We start from the raw sequence: 24307 nt of genomic DNA, 5'->3' as shown, positions 1-24307 counted from the left end.
ACAAGCTTTTTCTAGTTGCTCAATGTTGCTCAGCCTTGCACTTAGTAATAGTTTTCTGCGGCTTTGTTTGAACATGAATACCAATTCATTCCTTACTTATCTCCGTTTTTGTAATGGTGTATTTCAGTTTTTGTGTATTTCGTAATTTCGTTTATCTTCTATATATTTGTGATTGCCCGGACAAGTTGGAGAAGAAGACGGAAAGCAATGCAGATAAATGGCGTCAAACCAAATACATTAAGATATAAAACTACGCACCTTAATTAAGTTATAAAACCACCCACATAAAACAACGCACTTTAACAAAGAAAACCACGCGCCAAAAGTAAAGATCAGAATATAACCGAGTCCGACTCAGACTTGATTATATTAGGGACAGCTCTTACAGGGGCGCCCTTTTTATTTATACAGATAACATATATATATATATAGTAACATACTAAAGAAGCGAGGTAGCTAGCTAGCTAGCTGTAGCATTTCTTCCTTTCTTGTATTTATTTTCAAGCACCTTTATAAAAAGGATACGTTTCGTATCGAAAATTGCAACTCCCTTGGATAACTCTCCCTCCCACTTTGGCAGTACCACAGCACTGTGGAAGCTCTGCAATGGCGTCGTAGAGGCACTTCTTACAATCCTCGCCGGAGAGATCCCTGGTGCACTGAGTCAACCCGTAAATCACCGATGATCCCCCGATATCCTCCACTCCCGCCGCGTACGAGCTCTTCAGCAGCGCCGCCTTATCCGCCAGTCGGGTCAACAGCTGTTTCGTTTTCTGCATGAATGACTTTGGATCCTTCGCCTCTTCCCCGTTAGCCATATAGAATTTATTCACGTCGTCTATTTCCCCAAAGAAATCATCCTCCGAGTACTTGAGAAGACAATTATCGTACCTAAATGTGGCAAACAAACATGTATGTTAGGCAGAAAGTGTGACTAAAGATACATATCTAAATTGTGGCGTTCACTGCTAAACAAGTATAAGGATATAAAATTGGGCTACTAGTAATTATAGCTTTTGGGCAGCAGGGTCGATTTTTAGTTTTGTGTGGCTCTGTTTTTTAAATAAATGAGGCCCTTTCAAAAGCCTTTTTTTTTTTTTCTAATAATAATAAAAGAATTTTTTGAAAAATTAAAAAATGTCATAAGCTAGAATCGAACCCTGGACCTCCCAAAAGAAACACAATAGTCACATGTTTTTAACATTCCTCCATGCAATCTTTCAAAATTAATTGTAATTTTTATGTTTTTTAATATCTTAACTAGTTAATTAAAAATTAAATATTGAGCCCTATAAAATTTGGGGCTTGTGCTGTTGGGCTGCTTGCACAGCCCAAAATCCGGCCCTGTTGGGCAGGGTGGAGGGCAGTGAAGGGCGAAATCCAACACCAGATGTGGTTTCTTGTTGGGCGGGGCAGAAGCTGTGAAGAGTTAAGTATAACACCAGATAGCTAGGAGAATTATTAGGCAAGGTATGATGGGTCAAGTCAAGCAGGTTGACTCTCGAAAAGGTGACCGCAGTATAAAAATAAAGTTACGCTTTCATTATATTAGTAGCTATAACTTTCTTTTGGCATAATGGTAAGTGTATAATCCTAACAATATACACGACATATATACCAGACGATGCCGCCATTGTTTTTGGGGCAGAGTTCACGTATCTTGGTGGTGGCGTCGGCTACGCAAGACTTGCAGTCTGTGGTGGAGACGTCGCCACGGCAGAGAGCCAGGCCGTAGACTTTGTCGGTGCATTTACCCGCGGTGCCGGAACTATAACCGTTGCGTGGTGTGTTGGAGGAGAGGTTACCCAAAAGTGTGTTTAAGTTTTTTTGGAAGCGGGAGTCGGGAGGGGAGGTTGCAAAGTTTGCACAGAAATGGCGGAGTTGGGCAGCCGCCATGGGTGTGTGCAGTGCAAGGATGAAAGCAATGGAAAGCAAAGGGAGAAGAGAGAAAGGCTTTGAGTAGGCCATGGTAGCTAGCACGCTAATTAAGCTAGATTGTTGATTATGATGATGATGATTATGAAGGAGAATATGCATGCAATTTTATAGTGTTTTTCCATCCACGGATCAACATTAATGTTTTCGACAGTACGTCGGTAATTGAGTGACTGACGAAAGCCTTACAGCAGGAATGGTTCGTCATAAATAGAATTGCATTTCATTTTTTTTTCTTTTCAAAGATAGCATTTATGAGCTATTCTCAGCAATATTACTAGGTAATATAGACTTCTGAAATTGTATTACCGTGTTTGATTGGTTTAAATATTAAAAATAGAATAGATTGACCGGAAGGAAGCTATTTCAAAAAGAAGAGATTTAGAAGAAATCAAGCAGTCGGAAGGAAACCGAGGGGATCAGAAGAAGTCCGAAACAATAAGAAGTCTTGACTATTTTTCTTAGTCCTACAGGATAAAAGGGAATATATACTGTATTCCAATCATGTAGGAAACCCATTGATGGGGCACCTTTAAGGAAGATCAACCTCCAAAAGAGATCATCGAAGGATGAAGAAAAGGAGCGGTTTGGAGGATGCAACTTGTTTGATACCTAAGGTCTAGGAAAAGACATTTTGGTGATAAGTTGAGCATCTCCTTTTTACTTTGGAGTGCTTATAACCTAAATAGGGAAACGACCATTACCATATGGATAAGTTGCAAAAGTTATCAGATGACATCGAATTTTAGGTCGGGATTGTGGTAGCTAGCTTTCTTGATGGCTACCGATTGATTAGTGACAACAGGGAGATTGAAATTCAATAGTTGGCACCGTACTCATATATCCCTCTTCTTGTCTATAAAATTAAAGGAGGACTCCAAACTTAGAGAGTAGATTCAGAGAAAGTGCTAAGTTTATGTTGAAACTGGTGTGATAAAGAGCATTTTGTGCAAGTGTTCAACGCAATCAAGCTCTCTTTGTTGAAGTGAAATATGAGGGATTTACAAAGCAAGCACTCAAAAAAGCAACAATTGTCATGTCTCCCACCGGAAGGAGTTCTGTAATCAACCTAGAAAGACGACTTTGTGAACGACCCTTGTCTAGCTTTGAGTGGATAGTGAACAATAGGGCGACTTAGTGGCAACCGCTATTTGAAGGACTATCACCGATAGAAGCAAAGGCTTCTTATCACTTTGTATTTGGAGCAATACTTAGTGGAACCTCCTTACGATTAAAGAGAAGAGTGAAATAGAAAAGTTTGTCAACCATTATAAAAATATTAGTGCCATTTACTTTACACATTTCTTTCTTATTAACCTGCAAACTAACCTCATACTTAACACACAAAACCACACTTATACGTTCATGTAATTTTGCATTTCCTCGTTTTACGAAAATTATCAGAAATAGTTTGCTGACTTAGAATACTGATAGATTCAGTTAAGCACCTACTTAGTAATGATAGATCATGGTGCGAACATCAGAGAAAAATAAACAAACACACAGAACGAACACTCACAATGTTTACCCAGTTCGATACAGTGTGTATCTACGTCTAGGGGACGATCACATAGGCGTCCAATCCACTAAGTCATAATCCAATGTACAAAGGTAGATATACAATAATCTTACCCAAGTGCCCCACACAAGGTACATACCCAGTCTACACAGGTTTAGTGGATTGTTGAAGATGGAGAGCCATGCATACAGAAGTCCAATGAAGTCCCTTCACTTGGAGAGCCAGCTCTGATGCAGTCCACTTCAGTGACACTCTATAATGTTGTTCCCACAACAGTGTGATCTTAGTGTCCTTTCGTTTAAGCAGCAGTAACTCTTCTCAAGTTCATCATCTTAATCACCATGAACAAGTTGTATTGACGTTTAAGCAGCAGTAACTCTTCTCAAGTTCATCATCTTAATCACCATGAACAAGTTGTATTGAGAAGGTGCATAACAATCAAAGATCTAGACTCTTAAAGCTGATATGGAGTGTTTCTTCTTCTTATTTGGCGTAACCCCAATTACCTTTTGGAACTGGTACTTATAGATCCTTCTATAAACACTCTCCATAAAAGATCTTTGATTGTAGAAGGTACGACAATAAAAGAGGAATGTAATCTCAGCAGATTAGGTCCATTACCTTCTTTGAAGATACGCTGATCGTCTTTCCATACTGAGCTGATAATACCGCGTAAGACTCTTAAGGAAACATCTTCCCTAAATCAGATCTTCAGTGTCAGTTCTTCTGTCGTTGCTTCTGCTTGATCAGTAAACTGTAGACCCAACCGACAGACTCTAAACCTATCTTAGTATGCCATAATAATATTACCAATTATAATATGGGGTTTCCTTAGCTACTAATTTTCAAAGCAAGCTAAAGACTTCTAATGCGAAGAAATTAATTTCCAAGCTTTGTTTATAATATGTGATTTCGAAATTCAAGCTCACTTAGAGCGCGCTATTTTGAAAAGCTTGCAAAAACGTGAGAAAGCCTATTCAATGCCCCCCGCCGCAGCTTTTATACTTGCTTGGGACCAACACTTTCAACAATCCGGTCTCAATCTATGATCTACCTAAACTGATGGATCAAATTAGCCTTCACTTTTTATATAATATAGGAGTATGTTCTCACCTGAATTCTCCCGTGCAGATCGATGAGTTAAATTAGTCCATAGGTTCATATATATATATATATATATATATATATATATATATATATATATATATATATATATATATATATATATATATATATATATATATATATATATATATATATATATATATAGGGTCAGGTTCCTATGAGGTCAGGTCTTCCCGTGCGGTCAGTGCGGCATACACCATTATGTGTGGTGTATCTTTTTTTTTTTTTTTGTGTGGTGTATTTTTTGACATTTCATTCTGGTGTATTTTCGAACACTGTATGGTGCATTTATACATACCTAATGGTATATGCCGCACTGACGCACGGGAAGACATGACCTCACAGGAAAGAACTGAGAACCAATTGTACTTATCCACGTGTCCAGTTTTAACAGATCAGATGTAATTTAAAAAAAAAAAGATTCGAGCGGTGACATTTTCATAAATAACTCGAACTTTGGTGCATGTAACATGTGTTAGAAGTGCAAGTAACTGGTACAAGTGTGCAAATAAAAAGTGCAAGTAAAATCACTTAAAAGTGTAATCATTTTCAATTAATAGTGCAAGTAGTGTACCTTTGTAATTGTGGTGCAGCTAATGATAATGTCTTTCACTTTGGTATAATTAATGATAACATTTGTTGCAACTAATGATAACGTTAAATGTACTTAATATTGATGCTCAGTGTACATTATTTGTTGCACTTTTAATACATATTACTTCTACTTTTAATACATTTTACTTGCACTTAGGTGTAATATATGAAACTGTTACTTGCACTTTTAAAACAATTTACTTGCACTTCAAAGTTCAATTATTTACGAAAGTGCCACCACATATTTAAAATAGACTCATCTACTACTGCGAAGTGCTCAATTCTCACCACAAACTAAATTAAGTGTCAAATAGGCCCATCTAACCGCTAAATTTGTTCGATTGATATTTTTTACAGGTTGGTAGCAGGTTTCCTATCTAATTATTAAAAATAAATAAATAAATAGAATAAAAAAAAATCAGCCACCTGTTGTCCTTTTTTTTTTTGTAATTTTTAATTTTATTTATTTATTTATTTTTAATAATTAAATAGACAACCTGTAAAAAATGCAAATTTAACAAATTTAGCTGGTAGATGAGCCTATTTGACACTTAATTTAGTTCGTGGTGGGAATTGAGCACTTCGCAGTAGTAGATGAGTCTATTTGACACTTGTGCAAAAAAAAAAAAATAGTGTTTCTAATCCCTTAGATCTGAACACATGGACATCTGCGATTGGTTCTCAGTTCTCTCCTGGGTATGTGGTTCTCGCATGATTCGTCTTATATATATATATATATATATATATATATATATATATATATATATATATATATATATATATATATATATATATATATATATATATATATATATATATATATATATATATATATATATATATATATATATATATATATGTTCTGGTGTGGTTAGAGTGCTCAGGTGCGGTTGTGCGGTTTAATCTGGGTCATTCATCTCGCTTAAATCAACGTCTAGGATTATCAAAAATTTTTTAAAAAAATGCTGTGGAAATTTTGTAATTTTTGAATCTAGGTCAAAATTAATGTGAGCGGTTCTGTGATTAACGTGCGTGAGTTTTGTATATAAGATGCGTGAGTCTTGTGCATAAGGTGCGTGAGTTTTATGTTTAATGTGCGTGGGGTTGTGCTTAATGTGAGTAGTTGGTAAAACTTAAAGTGTGGGCTTTTGTGTTTAAGGTGCGTGCGATTTGTTCTTAATGTGAGTGGAGTTTGTGCTTAATTTGCGTAGGGTTTGTGCTTAATTTGTGTGAAGTTAGTGATTAATGTCAGTAATTGTTGAAACATAAAGTCTGTGAGTTAATACTTAAAGTGCGTGTGTTTTGTGCTTAATGTGCGTGAGATTGTGCTTAATGTGCGTGAGTTTTGTACTTACTGTGCGTGAGTTTGTGCTTAATGTCAGTAGTTGTTGAAACTTAAGGTCTGTGAGTTAATACTTAAATGCGTGGGTTTTGTGCTTAATGTGCGTGAGATTGTGCTTAATGTGCGTGGGTTTTGTACTTAATGTGCGTGCGTTTGTGCTTAATGTGCGTGGGTTTTGTACTTAATGTGCGTGAGTTTGTACTTAAGATCTAACACTTAAAGGTGTGTGGCTTTCTTCCAGACACGCGTTTTTTTTTTTTTTAATTTTCATTGATTTGAGCCGTTGATCTAGATTCGATCAACGACTCAAATCTAACCGCACAACCGCACGGGAAGCTATACCCGCACATGAACCCGGGTATAGCTTCCCGTGCAATTGTGCGGTTGATACACCTTAAGCATTAAAATGGCACACCCTAAGTACACAAACCACACGCACCTAATTAAGCACATAAACAAAGCACCATAAGAACACAAACCACGCACCTAAAGTTTTAAAATGACGCACCTTAAGTTTCAACAACTCACGCACCTTAATCATTCAAATCACGCACTGTAAGAAGGAAAACAACGCACCTTAAGATGGAAAACCACGCACCATAAGCTTCAGATTAACGCATCTTAAGTTTCAATAACTACTCACCATAAGCACACAAACCATGCACCTTAAGTACACAAATCACGCACCTTAAGTACAAAAACCACACACCTTAATAAAGAAAACCACACACCTTAAATTTTACCTAGATGCAAAAATTACCAAATTGCCATCGTATTTTTTTTTTTTTTTTTAATTTTGTTAATCCTGGACGTTGATTTGAACACGATCAATGACTCATATTTAACCAGACACCTGCACTGGGTGCACCAACCATATTTGAACCTAATTATATATATATATATATATATATATATATATATATATATATATATATACACATACATACAAACACATCAGTGGGAAGAATAATTTTGCCTCTTGAATGATGATTTTTCTTCTATTCGTTAATCAAATCAAACACAAATACAATTTCTTAATTTTATTCCTTTGACGAACCAAACAATGAAAGAAATAAAGTCATATATTATTCATTGCGTATTCTTCTTACTTCAAAATTCATTTCAGGAATCAAACGTGTTGATAGTTCTTTGATTTTTTTTCCCAATAAACTTACGGAGTACTATTTAGGATCTTAAAGGGGCGTGTTTGGTTCTTGATCCTTTATTTTTTATATTATTATTAAATTTAAAATACAATGTTAGTTATATTAAATTATTTATTAAGTTAAAAAATAAATTAAAAAAATTTTTGCTAAATAAAGCTTGAAAAACTGCACCACCGGTTAGCCTTAATTCCATTTTTTAAAAAAATAAAAAATTCTTTCAAATGGAGTAATGGATCATTAGTGTTTTTACTACCAAAATTCCCGAACTGGACCGTATCGAACAACTGAACGATAATGAATTCTTGTATAATGAAGAATTCGGTTAATAAAAGAAAGGAAATACAGTTTGATTTTATTTAATAATAATAATAATAATAATAATAATAATAATAATAATAATAATAACATCAACAACAAAAACAACAATAACAACAACAACAATAACAACAACAATAATAATAATAATAACAATAATAATAATAATAATAATAATAATAATAATAATAATAATAATAATAATAACAATAATAATAAAAGAAGTAAATCCAAGTCCCTTATGCCTCCTTTATCATTCAACTCATATTCTCACTGGTATCTCTCGTATAAATCCAAAGTCTAATATACAACAAAGCCAACTAATGTTTATTATTTTGTTATAAAACATTTACGAGAGATACCAGTGACAATATGAGCTGAACGGCAGAGCAGGCAGTAAAGGACTTGGATTTACTTTTTTATTATTATTATTATTATTATTATTATTATTATTATTATTATTATTATTATTATTATTATTATTATTATTATTTGTTAGTGTTTTGAGTCTAAAACCCTAACATGTAATTGGCAAAATTAGATAGGTTTTCTGTTTTAGAGTCTGTCAGAGTTTGAAGACTGAAGTTCTGATTGATCAGATAATCCGTCAGAGCGTCTCAGAATCAAAATCGTTGGAGATCATCTATTGAAGACGCGTATGAGCTGGCAAACGCGGTTTTGAGGTGATATTTCAAGAAAGAATATCAGTAAATCATCTCTCCTTAGGTATGGACGAAATCTCCTTAAAAAATCAAGATTGATTAGCTATACAAGTCCTACCTTTTACATCCAGAGCTATTTTTGGAGAGAATTAAAGACAAGAAGTATTTATGCATACAAGTCTTCATAAGTTAGGGTCGAATGCTTTGAAACCAATACTCTCAATACTAAAAGAATACACAGCTCTGGCTATTCCATTCCTTCTCAAGAAATACGGTTCATGGTGCTTAAGAAGATGAACTTGAGAAGAATCAATCATGCTTAAACCAGTGGACGCGAAGATCACTCAGTTGTGGGAACAACGTGGGACTGCGTCAGTAAAGCGGACTGCATCAGAATTAGCTCTCTATTGAAGGGATTTCATTGGACTTCTGGATGCGCGGCTCTCCGACTTCAACAATCCACTAAACCTCTGTAGACTGGGTACTGACCTTGTGTGGGGCACTTGGGTGAGATAGTCTTTTCTCTACCTTTGTACATTGAATTATGAGTTAGTGGATTGGACGCAACAGTGATCGTCCCCCAGACGTAGATACACACTGTATCGAACTGGGTAAACAATATTTTGTGTCTTTTACTTCTGTTTGATTTAATTTCCGCACCAAGACTATTCACTGATCTACTGACTGATCTACGACAGTGCTAAGTCAATCACTCAAACAGAATCATAATGAAATATTATCTAGACACAATATACAACACGAATACAGAAATTACATTATTATTAATATTATTATTATTATTATTATATTTAAAAAATTCAAATGGGATTCGGTTCGATTCAGTTTTTTTACCGAATAATTCGGTTCGGTTTAGTTTTTTACCAAACCATTCGGGATACAAGAATCCATTATCATTTGGTTCAGGAAAACGGAATCGAATTCCCCACACCTAAAGTTAATTACTGAAATGGTCATTTGACTATAGCAAAATTATCAATTTGGTCCCAAGTTAATGGAAGTCTAACAGCAAAACTAACGGAGGACCAAATTGGTTAACATTTTTAAAGTTGAGGGACTTAATTGGTCAAAAAAATAGTCGAGGACCAAATTGATAATTTCACTATAGTCAAGGGACAATTTTGGAAATAATAATAATAATAATAATAATAATAATAATAATAATAATAATAATAATAATAATAATAACAATAATAATAATATATTCATGGATGCAGAGTTGTTAGAGGTTTCCCCCTATCTCTCACTTATTTTTTGCTGATAATTGTTTCTTATTCTTTAAGGCTAATGCTTAGGAGGTTGATGAGATTAAACATTGTTTATCTGTGTATGAGAACTTGTCTGGACAGGTGGTCAATTATCACAAGTCTAGTATATGTTTTAGGAAGAATACACGAGAGGAGATTAGGGAAGAAGTGGTGCAAGTTTTAGGGGTCGTCTAGGCTCCTAATTTTGGCAAATATTTGGGACTCCCCTCTTTTGTAGGAAGAAATAAGAAGGCAGCTTTCTCGAGGATAAAATCAGACAAATGATTGGGTCCTGGAACAAGAAACTTCTGTCGCAGGTTGGTAAGGAAATTTTGTTGAAAAGTGTGGCTCAATCTATGCCTACTTTTTCAATGAGTGTTTTTTGCTCCCTATGTTTGCTTGTACAGCTATTGAGCGGACCATGAACCGTTACGGTGGGGATCTGGGACGTACCGTGGTATTCATTGGAAGGCTTGTGATAAATTATGTCTTCCAAAAAAACATGGGCCTAGGATTTAAGGATCTTCGCGCTTTTAACCTGGCTATGTTGGGTAAACAGGGAGTGACGTTTTCTTACTAAGACTGATTCTTTAGTGTCATGTGTTTAGAAGGCTAGGTACTATCCTAAGGGTTCATTTTCTGATGCATGTTTAGGGAATAATCTCAGTTTCTGTTGGCGCAGTATTATGACAGCCCAGGGTTTGATTTGTAGTGGAGTGAGGGGCAGAATTGGGAATGGGAATCTACACTAATTTGGGGTCATCCCTGGCTCCAAGATGATCAAGATCCGATGATACAGACTGAGATTCCCCCTCAGTTGGCTGGCTCTAGCATAGTGGGTTTGATTGATCAGGTTACTAGTTCGTGGGATCATTCTATTCTGACTGATATTTTTCTACATATTGATGTGGCCCGTAATTGAAAATCCCAATTTCGCCAGATTATGAAACTCTTGGTATTGACACGGGGATCCTAAGGGTAACTATTCTGTTAAAAGTGGCTATATAATCATTGTTGGGAATTATGTTGATAATGAGGGCACTTTTAATAAGTGGCTCTCTATGGAAGCTTAAATCCCCCAAAATGGAAAACATTTCTATGGAGAGCCTTAAGTGATATCCTTCCTACTACCAAGAACTCTTTTATAAAGAGAGTGGAGGTTAATCCTACTTGTGCCATGTGTGGTATCATTCATGAAGGCACTATGCATTCTTTGGTACTGTGATTTTGCAAGCTCCATATGGCGTGAATCCCACCTTCCAATCCCCAATATTATGACAAATATTTTTCATACTTGGTTTGGTGAAGTTATGAATATTTTAGACACTAATGAGATCATGTTCACAGCTGCTATTCTATATTACATTTGGAAGGCAAGAAATGGTGCGGTTTGGGATGCTTATCTTCCAACGCTAAGGAAACTTGTGGCGACCACCACTGCCGCCATGCACGCATGGCGCTGTGTACACCTGTACAACAGCTATCAGCCGTCTCTAGCCGAGTCTGCCGCGAACCATTATGCTATCATGGACCACGCAGCTGCACCACCGTCGCAGACATGTCGGTTCGACGTCGGGTACCATCCTTCGACAAACAAAGCCACAGTTGGAGCGATGCTTCTCGACGAGAATGGAGGTTATGCCGCGGCTTTCAATGCCGTTCTCGCGGATTGTTTTTCTCCGTTAATGGCCGAGGCGTTTGCATGCAAGAAAGCCTTGTCCTGGCTGAGGGATCGCGAGGAGCGGTCTATAGAGCTTCTCACGGACTGTCTAACCCTTCAGCATTACTGTCCTCGACTGCTGCTCCATTTCGTTCGTACGCCGGCTATGCTATTGATAGTTGCAAATCCTACATATCATCTTTCAATTGTTGTTTAATCAAGCTTATTCCTAGATCGGATAATTTATTAGCTCATATTTTAGCTTCTACAGCTTTTGACCAAACTACTGCTTTGTATTGGGATTCTATCCCTCATAACTCTATTTCATCTTATCTCTAATATATGCCACTTTGGTTGCTTTCAAAATATTATTATTATTATTATTATTATTATTATTATTATTATTATTATTATTATTATTATTAAACATAAATTATATAAATACACATAATCTATATATATATATATATATATATATATATATATATATATATATATATATATATATATATATATATATATATATATATATATATATATATATATATATATATATATATATATATATATATATATATATAGACACACACACACGAGGGAAAATTGTAATTTATGCTCCTCAATAATATGCCAATTATCAATGTCACCTTGAATTATTAGTGGTGTAAATATTGCTCCTCAATTTTCAAAACGACATATATATTGCCCCTCTCATATTGTACGGGAGTGGCAATATATGTACCGTTTGATAATTAAGGGGCAACATTTACATTATGAAGGACAATATATGTACCGTTTTGAAAATTGAGGGACAATATTTACACCACTAATAATTCAGGAGTGACATTGATAATTAGCATATTATGAAGGGGCATAAATTACAATTTTCCCTATATACGAACACATCAATGGAAAAAATAATTTTACCTATTGAATGATTATTTTACTTCTATTCCTTAATCAAATCAAACACAAATACAATTTCTTAATTTTATTCCTTTGACGAACCAAACAATGAAATGAATTCATATATTTTATTCATTACCAAACAATGAAATGAATTCATATATTTTATTCATTGCATATTCCTCTTTTCTCAAAATTCATTTCAGGAATCAAATTTGTTGTTAGTTCTATGATTTTTTTTTTCAATAAACTTACTATTTAGGATCTTAAAGGGGCGTGTTTGGTTCTTGATCATTTATTTTTTATATTATTATTAAATTTAAAAATTCAATGTTAGCTATATTAAATTATTTATTAAGTTGAAAAAAAATTATTTATTAAGATGAAAAAAAAAATTCTAAATAAAGCTTGAAAAACTGCATCAGTGGTTAGCCTTAATTCCATTTTTTTTTTTAAAATAAAAAAATAAAAAATCTTTCAGGTGGAGTAATGGATCATTAGTGTTTTTACTACCAAAATTGTCACATGATTATCTTGGATCACAAAATATAATTAATGAAAAATATTATTGTCTCCCATTAAAATCCTTATAATGCAACAACAACAACAACATCATAATATAATAATAATAATAATAATAATAATAATAATAATAATAATAATAATAATAATAATAATAATAATAATAATAATAATAATAAATTAATAATAATAATAATAATAACAACAACAACAACAAGAAGAATAATAATAAAAACCATGAGTACTTAAAAAAAAAAAAAAAAAAAAAAAGGAGCTGAGCAAGGTTTCTGTTTTGTAAGGAGTTAGGCACAGTTTAAAACTTTTTGTACTCGATCATGGTCCACTCATAACATAATTATATTACGAATTATAAATTAAACCTCTTTAAGAAAATTTCATTGGAAAATTAATTGTACTCATTGGTCCACTCATAACATAACTATAAATTAACCTCTTTAAGAAAATTTCATTGGAAATTAATTGAGTAGAATAGTACATATGATATATGTGTATTCATATATATGTTGTGCATTAGTTGTTTTGTTACAAATAATAATAATAATAATAATAATAATAATAATAATAATAATAATAATAATAATAATAATAATAATAATAAAAGAATACAATTATTGACTTTCAAGCAGAATCTTCAAGATTGTTTTGAAAATGTTGCTCAATTAGAATATAACAATCTTCGGAGCCTACGTATTCCAATGTTACAAACATATGTTTCAAAAATAATAATAATAATAATAATAATAATAATAATAATAATAATAATAATAATAATAATAATAATAATAAAAAACCATGAGAACTTAAAAAAAAAACTAAAAAAAAAACTATATATATAATAGCAAGAACAACAACAATAATAAGAAGTACCTCAAATTAAATTATTGTGTATAGTCATGCACATGAACGGTCATATGCCGAACATTGTAAGGTGCTTAGACCATATTTTGTCTACTGTAAAATAATGTACATTTAGTACAAATATAATGTACATTTAATACAAAAATAGTGTACATTGTATCTAGGGGATGTATATTATTTTTGTTCTAAGTGTACATTATATTGTATAATTTACATTCAGTACAAAAATAATATACATTTAGTATATTAAAATGTACTTTTTTGTTAGGGTCCACGTAACATTTTGTGGACCATGGTCCACACAATAATTTGCCGTAAGGAGCAAGCTACGGTTTCTGTTCTGTAAGGAGTTAGGCACAATTTAAAACTTTTTGTACTCTTGATCCACTCATAACATAATTATATTACGAATTATAATTTATATAATTATATATAAATTATATATATGTTCAGAACATATGAATCATATGCACATATGATATGATTATATGAATACACATATATCACATGTACTATTTTACTCAATTAATTTTCCAATGAAATTTTCTTAGTGAGGTTTAATTTATAATCCGTAATACAATTATGTTATGAGTGGACCATGAGTACAAAAAGTTTTAAATTGTGCCTAACTCCTTACAAAACAGAAACCTTGCTCCTTAAAATGTTCGGCATATTACCAAATATGTGCATGACTATACACAATAATTTAATTTGTGGTACCAAATTTTTTTTTCATGATTATTTACTCATGATTTTTATTATTATTCTTGTTATTGTAATTATTGTTATTATTGTTAGTGTTGTTATTATTGTTATTGACTTCTTGTTGTTGTTGTCGTTAGAGTTAATTACTAAAATGGTCCCTTGACTATAGCGAAATTACCAATTTGATCATCAACTATTTTTTTTGACCAACTAAGTCCCTCAATTTTAAAAATCTTAATCAATTTGGTCCTCCGTTTGTTTTGCCGCTAGACTTCCGTTAACTTGGGACCAAATTGATAATTTTGCTATAGTCAAGAGACCATTTCAGTAATTAACTTTAGATGCGGCAATTTGGTTCGGTTTTTCCGAACCGAATGGTAATGAATTCTTGTATACGGAATGGTTTGGTAAAAAACTAAACCAAACCGAATTATTCTGTAAAAAACCGAATCGAACGGCCATTTGAATTTTTTAATAATAATAATAATAATAATAATAATAATAATAATAATAATAATAATAATAATAATAAAAAAGTAAATCCAAGTTCTTTGTTGCATGCTCTGCCGTTCAATTCATAATGTAACTGGTATCTCTCGTAAAAGTTTTATAACAAAATAGTAAACATCAGTTGGCTTTGTTATATATTAGAATTTGGATTTATACAAAGAGATACGAGAGAGAACCATTCAGCTCATATTGTCACTGGTACCTTTCGTAAATGTTTTATAACAAAATAGTAAACATTAGTTGGCTTTGTTATATATTAGACTTTGGATTTATACGAGAGATACCAGTGAGAATATGAGCTGAATGGTAAAGGATGCATCAAGAGACTTGGATTTACTTCTTCTTCTTCTTATTATTATTATTATTATTATTATTATTATTATTATTATTATTATTATTATTATCAAACGGCATTTCCTTTCGGTTTTTAACCGAATCGTTCGGTATACAAGAATTCATTACCATTCGGTTGTTCGGTACGGTTCAGTTCGAAAATACCGAATCGAATTGCCCACACCTAAAGTTAATTACTAAAATGGTCCCTTTACTATAGTAAAATTACCAATTTGGTCCCAAGTTAACGGCAGTCTAACGGAAAAACTAATGAAGGACCAAATTGGTTAAGATTTTTAAAGTTGAGGGACTTAATTGGTCAAAAAAAAAATCGAGGACCAAATTGGTAATTTCGCCATAGTCAACGGACCATTTTAGTAATTAACTCTTATATTATTTCTAGGTTGATTACACAATTGTACCCCTTCCGGTGGAAGGCATGACAATTCACTACTACAGAAATAACATACAACATCCAAGATATAGTGTCGATTTTTTACAAAACCGACGTCAAAAAAGTAAATAAAATAATTTAAAAAAAAATGTTATCATCTGTTTACAAACGAAACCAACGTCGTAAAAAATTTTAAATAAATAATAATATACGATGTTGGTTATTTAGGGAACCGACGTCGTATATTTTAAATAACTTTTATTATTATTTTTATAACAGGTAAACGATGTCGGTTTAGCGAAAATCAACATCGTATACTACTAATTGTTTTAAAAAATTATACATTTACGACGTTGATTTATATTAGTTGACGTCGTATTTACGAATTTTTTATTTCGACGAGTATGCGATGTCGTATATGTAAATTTTATAAATTTTAATTTATGCTAGCTACGACATCGGTTTTGCAAGAAAACCGACGTCGTAGCTTGTTTAAATTAAAAAAATTAAAAAAAAAAATTCACAACTTACAACGTTGGTTTTAATTTGCAAGAAAACCGACGTCGTAGTGCTCCTTTTATAAATTCCATTCCCGGCCGTAACACCTTTTCTTCTTCTTCTCTTTCAAACACTTAGCTCAAATTCATTCCCGATCGTAGCTCTTCACTACCGCCGCCGCAACAACCACCATCTCGTCATTCTTTTTCTTCTCATTCGACGGCTAAAAACCAACGTCGTATGGTTAATTTAAAAAATTTTAAAAAATAAACGATGTCAGTTTATTTAAAAAAATTGACGTCGTATATTAATTTTTAAAATATACGACGTCAGTTTTTAACTCTAAAACCGATACTATATGTTTAATTTAATTTTTTTAAAAAAAAATATACGACGTCTGTTTTTTATGTTATAACCGAAGTTGTATCATTTATTTATTACGTCTGCCAGAATCACGTCGAAAAAAATAACGACGTTTTTTGTCTTCAAAAACCAATGTTAAAAGTGTTATTTGTAGTAGTGATTGTTTGTTTCTTGAGTGCTAGATTTGTAAATCCCTCAAATTTCACTTCAGCAAATTCAAGAGAGCTTGATTGTGTTGAACACTTTCCTAGAATGTTCATTATCACACCATTTTCTACATAAACTTAGCACTTTCTTAGAATCTACTCTCTAAGCTTGGGGTCCTCCTTTTATAGACGAGAAGAGGGATGAGTGCCAACTATTGAATTTCAATCTTCATGTTGTCACTCATCAATTGGTAGCCATCCAGAAAGTTACCATAATCCTTAAAATTCGCTGTCATCTATAACTTATTCATATGGTAATGGTTGAATTGTTTCCCTATTTAGCTTATAAGCACTCCAAAGTAAAAAGGAGTTGCTTTGCCTACCACCAAAATGTCTTTTCCTAGACCTCTAGGTATCACACAAGTTGCATCTTCCAAATGGCTCCTTTAATTTTCTTCATCCTTGGATGATCTCCTTCGGAGGTTGATCTTTCTCAAAGGTTCCCCTTCAATGGCTTTCCTACATGATTGGAATACAATATAGATTATTCCCTTTTATCATCTAGGACTAGGAAAAATAGTCAAGATTTCTTCTTGTCTTGGACTTCTTCCGATCCCCTTGATTTCCTTCCGACCTGACTTCTTCCGCTTGATTTCTTCTGAATATCTTCCTTCTGAAATAGCTCCCTTCCGGTCAGTCTATCTGCGAAGCCTATCTAAATTTACAACAAAGAAAGAGGGATATAAATTAAAGTGCTTATATGAATAAACTCTGCATACATCACCAAAATCTATTACAAATCTTCCTAGTAGAAAGGTAAGAGGAAAATGGATGGTTTGTTTTATAAAGAGAAACTTGTAAGTTATGTCCCTCCATAATATGACAATTATCAATGTAACCCCTGAATTGTTAGTGGTATAAATGTCTAGATGCATTCATCAAATCAGACCTTCTTCGCAAGACAAAGGACTTTCAAAGTGCCAACCTCAATAGTTTTGATGAACATGAGAATTATTATCCATCTTTATGTGCATAGAATTGTATATATTCCCGTGTCTAATTTGGCCTTATTTTAGAATCATTTGTATCAAATTACATCCTTGTAATTCAATATTATACTTTGAAAAATATTCTTCTATTTTGAACATTTAATTAATACTAAAATATTTTATTTTTAATTACATGAAACTGTTGTGTAAACCTTTTTATATACAAGTATATGTAAATATCAACAATTATTAAAAAAACATGTTAATATCTCCAAATATAAAATTTTGCGATGACAACAAATATGGAAAAAAAGTCAGTAAATGTCTTTTTACTGACAAAGTGTTATTTTGTCATCAATTAATCTTTTAATGACAACATAATAACGTACACAATTGTCAATAAATGTTATTTTGTTGACACATTTCATTTTTCGTCACCAATTAAATTTATTCATGACAAGCATAATTGTATGGAAAACGTCAATAAATACATATTTGCTGGCGAAGTATTTTATTTCGTCACAAACTATTACCGACGTTTTTGTTAATATTTCGTTTCAAAAAGTATGTATTCCATAACATTATCAAAACCATGCAAAAACGTCAGTAATCGTAATATTTTGTGACGAAAAATTAACTTTGTCAGTAATACCTTTCCATACGCCACTAACCCGATGGCCCGGGAGACATTTTTATTTCGCCAATAAAGACATTTGACAACGTATTTTTATTTTTATCGATGTTTAAAAAACGTCGCGAAATGTTAACATTCTTGTAGTGGATGGCTTAAGAACACTTTTACTGATTTTGAGTGTACTATTATATATCATCTGATGCATCGACTTGAGTGGAACTGTGTTTTTTCCTTACTTTTAAAGGTCTAGCCTGGCAACTGGCAATATTTCACATTTTTTACAGGAGTAATTAATGTTAGAATAATATTTTTCCCTTATTGCTGTTGTTATTGTTATATATATATATATATATATATATATATATATATATATATAGGGTTGAGTTCACATGAAGACCACAATATATAGAGGACTGTGCTGACTGATTACGGGCACACGATAAATTAGTATCAGACACACAAGAATACATGTAAACATCAGGTTTCGAACTCATGATCTATTAATTAACAAACATATGCACACGACATACAGACTAATGGCACACGACTACATCAGTCTCAAGGTCCTCTATAATATAATGGTCCCCATTTGAACTCAACTACACACACACACACACACACACACACACACACATATATATATATATATATATATATATATATATATATATATATATATATATATATATATATATATATAGGCTTAGGTTCTGGTGCGGTGAAGGCCGCAAGTGAAATGGCGGTGGAATTTTCAGTCATAGATCAGCTCCTTCTTTAAAAAAAAAAATTCGCCACATACAATCTTTAACAATGTGCTCCGGAAGGCATAACAATATACACCGGAAGACAAAAATATGCATGGTAAGCCACAAAAATATGCAACAACCATCGAAAAGTTTAAATTTAATACTTGATCTTCAACACAATTCATAAAATATCACAATATTCAATTAAAATTAGAAACTAGTGATTCATTCAAGATCAAATGCTATTTAATATATATATATATATATATATATATATATATATATATATATATATATATATATATATATATATAACACCACGATTAAAGCTTAGCTTGAAGGCATAACAATGTGTACTCAAACTCTAGAAAGGCAAAAAATTGCATGATCAGGTAGAAAATATGAAATAATTATTATGAATTTTAGGGTCTGTTTGGAAACCTGGAAAATGACTTCTGGAAAATGAGTCATTTTCCAAAAGTCATTTTCCTTTCCTGTGTTTGGCTGCACAATGGAAAACTGTCTTTTGGTGTTTGGTTCATTTTCCAGAAAATGATGGAAAATTGTCTTTTGGTGTTTGGTTCATTTTCCAGAAAATGAACAAAATGGCATACTAAAACATTTTAATTATTATATACCGAATATGAAAATTTGAAATCACAATTACATGTTAGAAACAAAATAAATGCATAAATAATCAAGTCTTGAAAATTAAAATTCACAAATTAAGCAAAAGCATTTTATTATATAATCAGTTCAAAAAAAAAATAACAACAACATGATTTGACATAAAAAATCAAAAAAAAAAAATTGCATCTGGTTACTGAACTGGTTTTCCGCATCGGAAACCAGTGACTGCACTGGTTTCCCCAGCTGGAAACCAAACTGGTTTCCGGCTGGGGAAACCAGTGAAGAAGGTTGAAAAAAAAAATCGAAAAGGGGAAGTCATTTTTTGGGAGAAGAAGGTTTGAGTGTGTGTTGATTGGAAGATGGAAAATGACTTCCGTCAAAAAAAAGGGGAAGTCATTTTCCGGATTTTAGCCCTCATTTTCCATTGACTAACTAGCATTTTCCTTTGACCATTTTATTTTCAGCCTTCCCAAACACCAAAAACCCGAAAAATGATTTCCAGAAGTCATTTTCCGAGTTTCCAAACAGACCCTTAGTTGAATATTGTGATCGTTTATGAATTTTGTTGAAGATAATGTATTAAATTTAGTCTTTTCAATAGTTGTTGCATATTTTTTTGTCTTATAGTGCACATTTTTGCCTTCCAATGCATATTGTAATGCCTTCTAGAAAATATTGTTGTGCCTTCCGGTACACAACAATTTTTTTTTTTTTTTTTTTAAGATGAGATGATCTATGGTTGAGATTCCACCGCATTTTTCAACTGCGGTCTTCACCACACCAGAACCTAAGCCTATAAAACATTCACTATAAAAGATATTTATGTCATTTAAATACTTATTCCATTTTAATTCTTTAATGGCACGTTTGGTTCGCGGAATAGGCCTGGAATGTATTAACATTCCCAGTAATAGGCCTACTCCTTTGTTTGGCAAAATCTTTTATTCACAGGAACAATGTTTCTAGGAATGACCTATTACCCTTGCATTATTATTATTATTATTATTATTATTATTATTATTATTATTATTATTTTGTATAAGGGTAGTTATGTCTTTTACACATATATTCCATTTCTATTCCTTATATCACCCAAACACTAGAATAACACTATTAAAGTCTATTCCTTAACTGAACAATACAATTCATATTCTATTCCTTACCTATGGTAGTATTCTTATTCCCTCAAAATTCATTTCGTGAACTAAAAGTGTTGTAAGTCTATTCTTTAGTAAATCGAACAGTTGCATGAATCAAACATGTTGTTATAGTGAGATTTGAAAAGACAAAAAAAATGAAATGCAATTCCATTTATGACGAACCATTCCTGCTGTAAGGCTTTCGTCAGTCACTCAATTACCGACGTACTGTCGAAAACATTAATGTTGATCCGTGGATGGAAAAACACTATAAAATTGCATGCATATTCTCCTTCATAATCATCATCAACTATCTAGCTTAATTAGCGTGCTAGCTACCATGGCCTACTCAAAGCCTTTCTCTCTTCTCCCTTTGCTTTCCATTGCTTTCATCCTTGCACTGCACACACCCATGGCGGCTGCCCAACTCCGCCATTTCTGTGCAAACTTTGCGACCTCCCCTCCCGATTCCCTCTACCGACAAAACTTAAACACACTTTTGGGTAACCTCTCCTCCAACACACCACGCAACGGTTATAGTTCCGGCACCGCCGGTAAATGCACCGACAAAGTCTACGGCCTGGCTCTCTGCCGTGGCGACGTCTCCACCACAGACTGCAAGTCTTGCGTAGCCGACGCCACCACCAAGATACGTGAACTCTGCCCTAAAAACAATGGCGCAATCATCTGGTATATATGTCGTGTATATTGTCAGGATTGCACACTTACCATTATGTCAAAAGAAAGTTATAATAAAAATGTAACTTTATTTTTATCCTGTTGTCACCTTTTCAAGAATCTGCCTGCTTGACTTGACCCATCAGACCTCTGCCTAATAATTTTCCTAACCTGTTGGACTTAACTCTTCGCAGCCTTCTACCCACCCAAAAAGAAACTACACTCTTACTGCTGGAAATTATGAAATATCCGACCACCAAAAAGTAATCTTAAATCAAGTAGAAAACCTTGTTCCGATCACTTTTAGTATCCGGAAAAACCTTTATTGCTATTTGTGACCACTTTTTACTTTCGACTTGATTTAAAATCACTTTCAGGTAGTCAGAAATTCCATAATTTCCAGTAGTGATTTCGCCCTTCACTTCCCTCCACCCTGCCCAAAATTAAAGCTATAATTACTAGTAGCCCAACTTTATATCATTATACTTGGATAGCAGTGAACGCCATGTTTGGATATGTATCTTTAGTCACACTTTCTGCCTAACATACATGTTTGTTTGCCACATTTAGGTACGATAATTGTCTTCTCAAGTACTCGGAGGATGATTTCTTTGGGGAAATAGACGACGTGAATAAATTCTATATGGCCAACGGGGTAGAAGCGAAGGATCCGAAGTTATTCATGCAGAAGACGAAAGAGCTGTTGACCCGACTGGCGGCGAAGGCGGCGCTGCTGAAGAGCTCGTACGCGGCGGGAGAGGAGGATATAGGGGCATCGGTGACGCTGTACGGGTTGACTCAGTGCACCAGGGATCTCTCCGGCGAGGATTGTAAGAAGTGCCTCGACGACGCCATTGCAGAGCTTCCACAGTGCTGTGGTACTGCCAAAGTGGGAGGGAGAGTTATCCAAGGGAGTTGCAATTTTCGATATGAAACTTTTCCTTTTTATAATGGTGTTTGAAATTAAATACAAGAAAGGAAAAAATGCTTCTTTAGTATGTTACTATATATATAAATAAAAAGGGCGCCCCTATAAGAGCTGTCCCTAATATAATCGAGTCATCTGAGTCAGACTGGGTTATATTCTTAATCTTCACTTTTAATTTGGTCCTTTTTTGACCATTGTATTTTTACTTTTAATCAAAGAGTTTAAATCTATTGGATTTGATTTGATCTCTAATTATTGATAAGGTGCAGAGAGCATGTAATAATGTGATCAAAATACTTTTAACAAATTATGTATATGTATGTGTGTGGGCATGTTCAAGTGATGAGAATTGGTGCCTATGAAAAAACTGATCTGAGACCCTTTTTCATCCATTGATCTTGGAAGAATAATGGCTCTAAAGTAAGGAAAAACATAGTGGTAATTTAGGCCTTGTTTGGTAAAATATTTAGCTTATCAGCTAATTTTAGCTCATTTGACCGCTATTAATTGTTTGACTTGGTTAAAAAATTAATATAAGTGTTTGGTTAATTAGTAGTTTGTAACTCCAAAATGTTAAAATTCAAAAAGCTGCTCAAACAACTTTTTCAATTAACTTTTTGAAAAAAGAAATTATACCAAACAATTATCAGCTAACAGCTAACAGCTAATTTACCAAGCACTTTTCTACAATCAGTTATCAACTAGTTATGTCCTCTAATTAACCAAATCAGCTAACAGTTAATATCCATTTACCAAACAGGGCCTTAATAATTATCTTAAACTTTGAGTATATACTTTGCAACACTATCAAATGTATTTTGTGATATTTACAAGTCCAATCTTTTTGAATTGAATGTATTTGAATATCATCGAATGCAATTGTAGTTTCGCAAATTGCACTTGTTACTTGTAAAGTTAGATAGAAAAAAGAGTTAATACTCAATTTAGTGATCAATTATAATGATTTTCTTCAATTTAATTAGTATTAAATGTCTTTGTATACTTAATTGGGTTCTTAACTCTGATAATTTTATCTAATTGAGTCATTGACGATTAGAATCAAGAACTAAATTGAGAAAAATTACTATACTTGATGGCTAAATTGGATAAAACCCCAATATAGTAGATGACTAAATTGATATTAATAGATAAAAAAAATAAAAATAATCACACTATAATTGAGTAATCGACGGTTAAAATCAAGGACTAAATTGAGAAAAATATTATAGTGTAACATGCATATGACTCATTGGATTCTCTTTGAGCCTTGTTTGGCCTCCCTCGTGGACTTCAATTCCGGTGTGGGTGTTTCTACCTTAGTCCCAACAAAACTCAACCTACAAGTAGCATTACTTTTAGTGTTCAATTTCTTAATGAAATGACAATTTTTCGTACTTGATTAATTGCTAATGCTCGATAAGTCATTTTATGGCAACCTAGGACTAGCTAGGGTTACCAAATGAAGTACGTACTTCACTGTTTAGGCTATTAAAAGCATTCATTGATGCACTTACAACTTACAAGCTAATAATTAAGGAAGAAATTTAACAAATAATCTAATTTCATTTATGGGATTTAGTGTCTTTATTTCTGAATTTTCTGACATATGTACGTAATACTCTATTGTATTGTCTAACTTCAAAGTCTTGCTATATAAGTTGAGTAACTCTCTGCTATACATCCTTTGTTACTCGATGATGTCAACAACTCAACATCCACTTCAT

At 33.0% G+C, this 24307-nt stretch overlaps 2 protein-coding genes across 2 annotated transcripts; one reads left to right on the top strand and one right to left on the bottom strand.

The window, feature by feature from the left end:
* Positions 1-263: 263 nt before the first annotated feature.
* Positions 264-2019, bottom strand: LOC109163397 (cysteine-rich repeat secretory protein 38-like). Its single transcript, XM_019312139.1, has 2 exons — positions 1619-2019; positions 264-891 (listed from the first exon to the last, which is right to left on the bottom strand). Exons 1-2 carry the CDS (start codon positions 1966-1968, stop codon positions 501-503), a joined length of 741 nt encoding a protein of 246 aa, XP_019167684.1. The 5' UTR covers positions 1969-2019; the 3' UTR covers positions 264-500.
* A 19248-nt stretch (positions 2020-21267) lies between these two features.
* On the top strand, positions 21268-22842 carry LOC109163426 (cysteine-rich repeat secretory protein 38-like). The gene is made up of 2 exons (XM_019312170.1): positions 21268-21667; positions 22226-22842. Exons 1-2 carry the CDS (start codon positions 21318-21320, stop codon positions 22614-22616), a joined length of 741 nt encoding a protein of 246 aa, XP_019167715.1. The 5' UTR covers positions 21268-21317; the 3' UTR covers positions 22617-22842.
* Positions 22843-24307: the final 1465 nt, after the last annotated feature.

This window comes from Ipomoea nil, unplaced genomic scaffold (genome assembly GCF_001879475.1).
Source record: "Ipomoea nil cultivar Tokyo-kokei standard unplaced genomic scaffold, Asagao_1.1 scaffold3025, whole genome shotgun sequence".
NCBI classification, from domain to species: Eukaryota; Viridiplantae; Streptophyta; class Magnoliopsida; order Solanales; family Convolvulaceae; genus Ipomoea; species Ipomoea nil.
The sequence above is the reverse complement of the archived record's forward strand: the minus strand, read 5'-3'. Positions and strand labels throughout refer to the sequence as shown.

Bases quoted from the DNA above. Each gene is read 5' to 3' on its own strand.
- LOC109163426 (XM_019312170.1), top strand. From the start codon at position 21,318: ATGGCCTACTCAAAGCCTTTCTCTCTTCTCCCTTTGCTTTCCATTGCT. The intron at 21,668-22,225 runs GTATATATGTCG...TGCCACATTTAG, and splicing joins AACAATGGCGCAATCATCTG to GTACGATAATTGTCTTCTCA.
- LOC109163397 (XM_019312139.1), bottom strand. From the start codon at position 1,968: ATGGCCTACTCAAAGCCTTTCTCTCTTCTCCCTTTGCTTTCCATTGCT. The intron at 892-1,618 runs GTATATATGTCG...TGCCACATTTAG, and splicing joins AACAATGGCGGCATCGTCTG to GTACGATAATTGTCTTCTCA.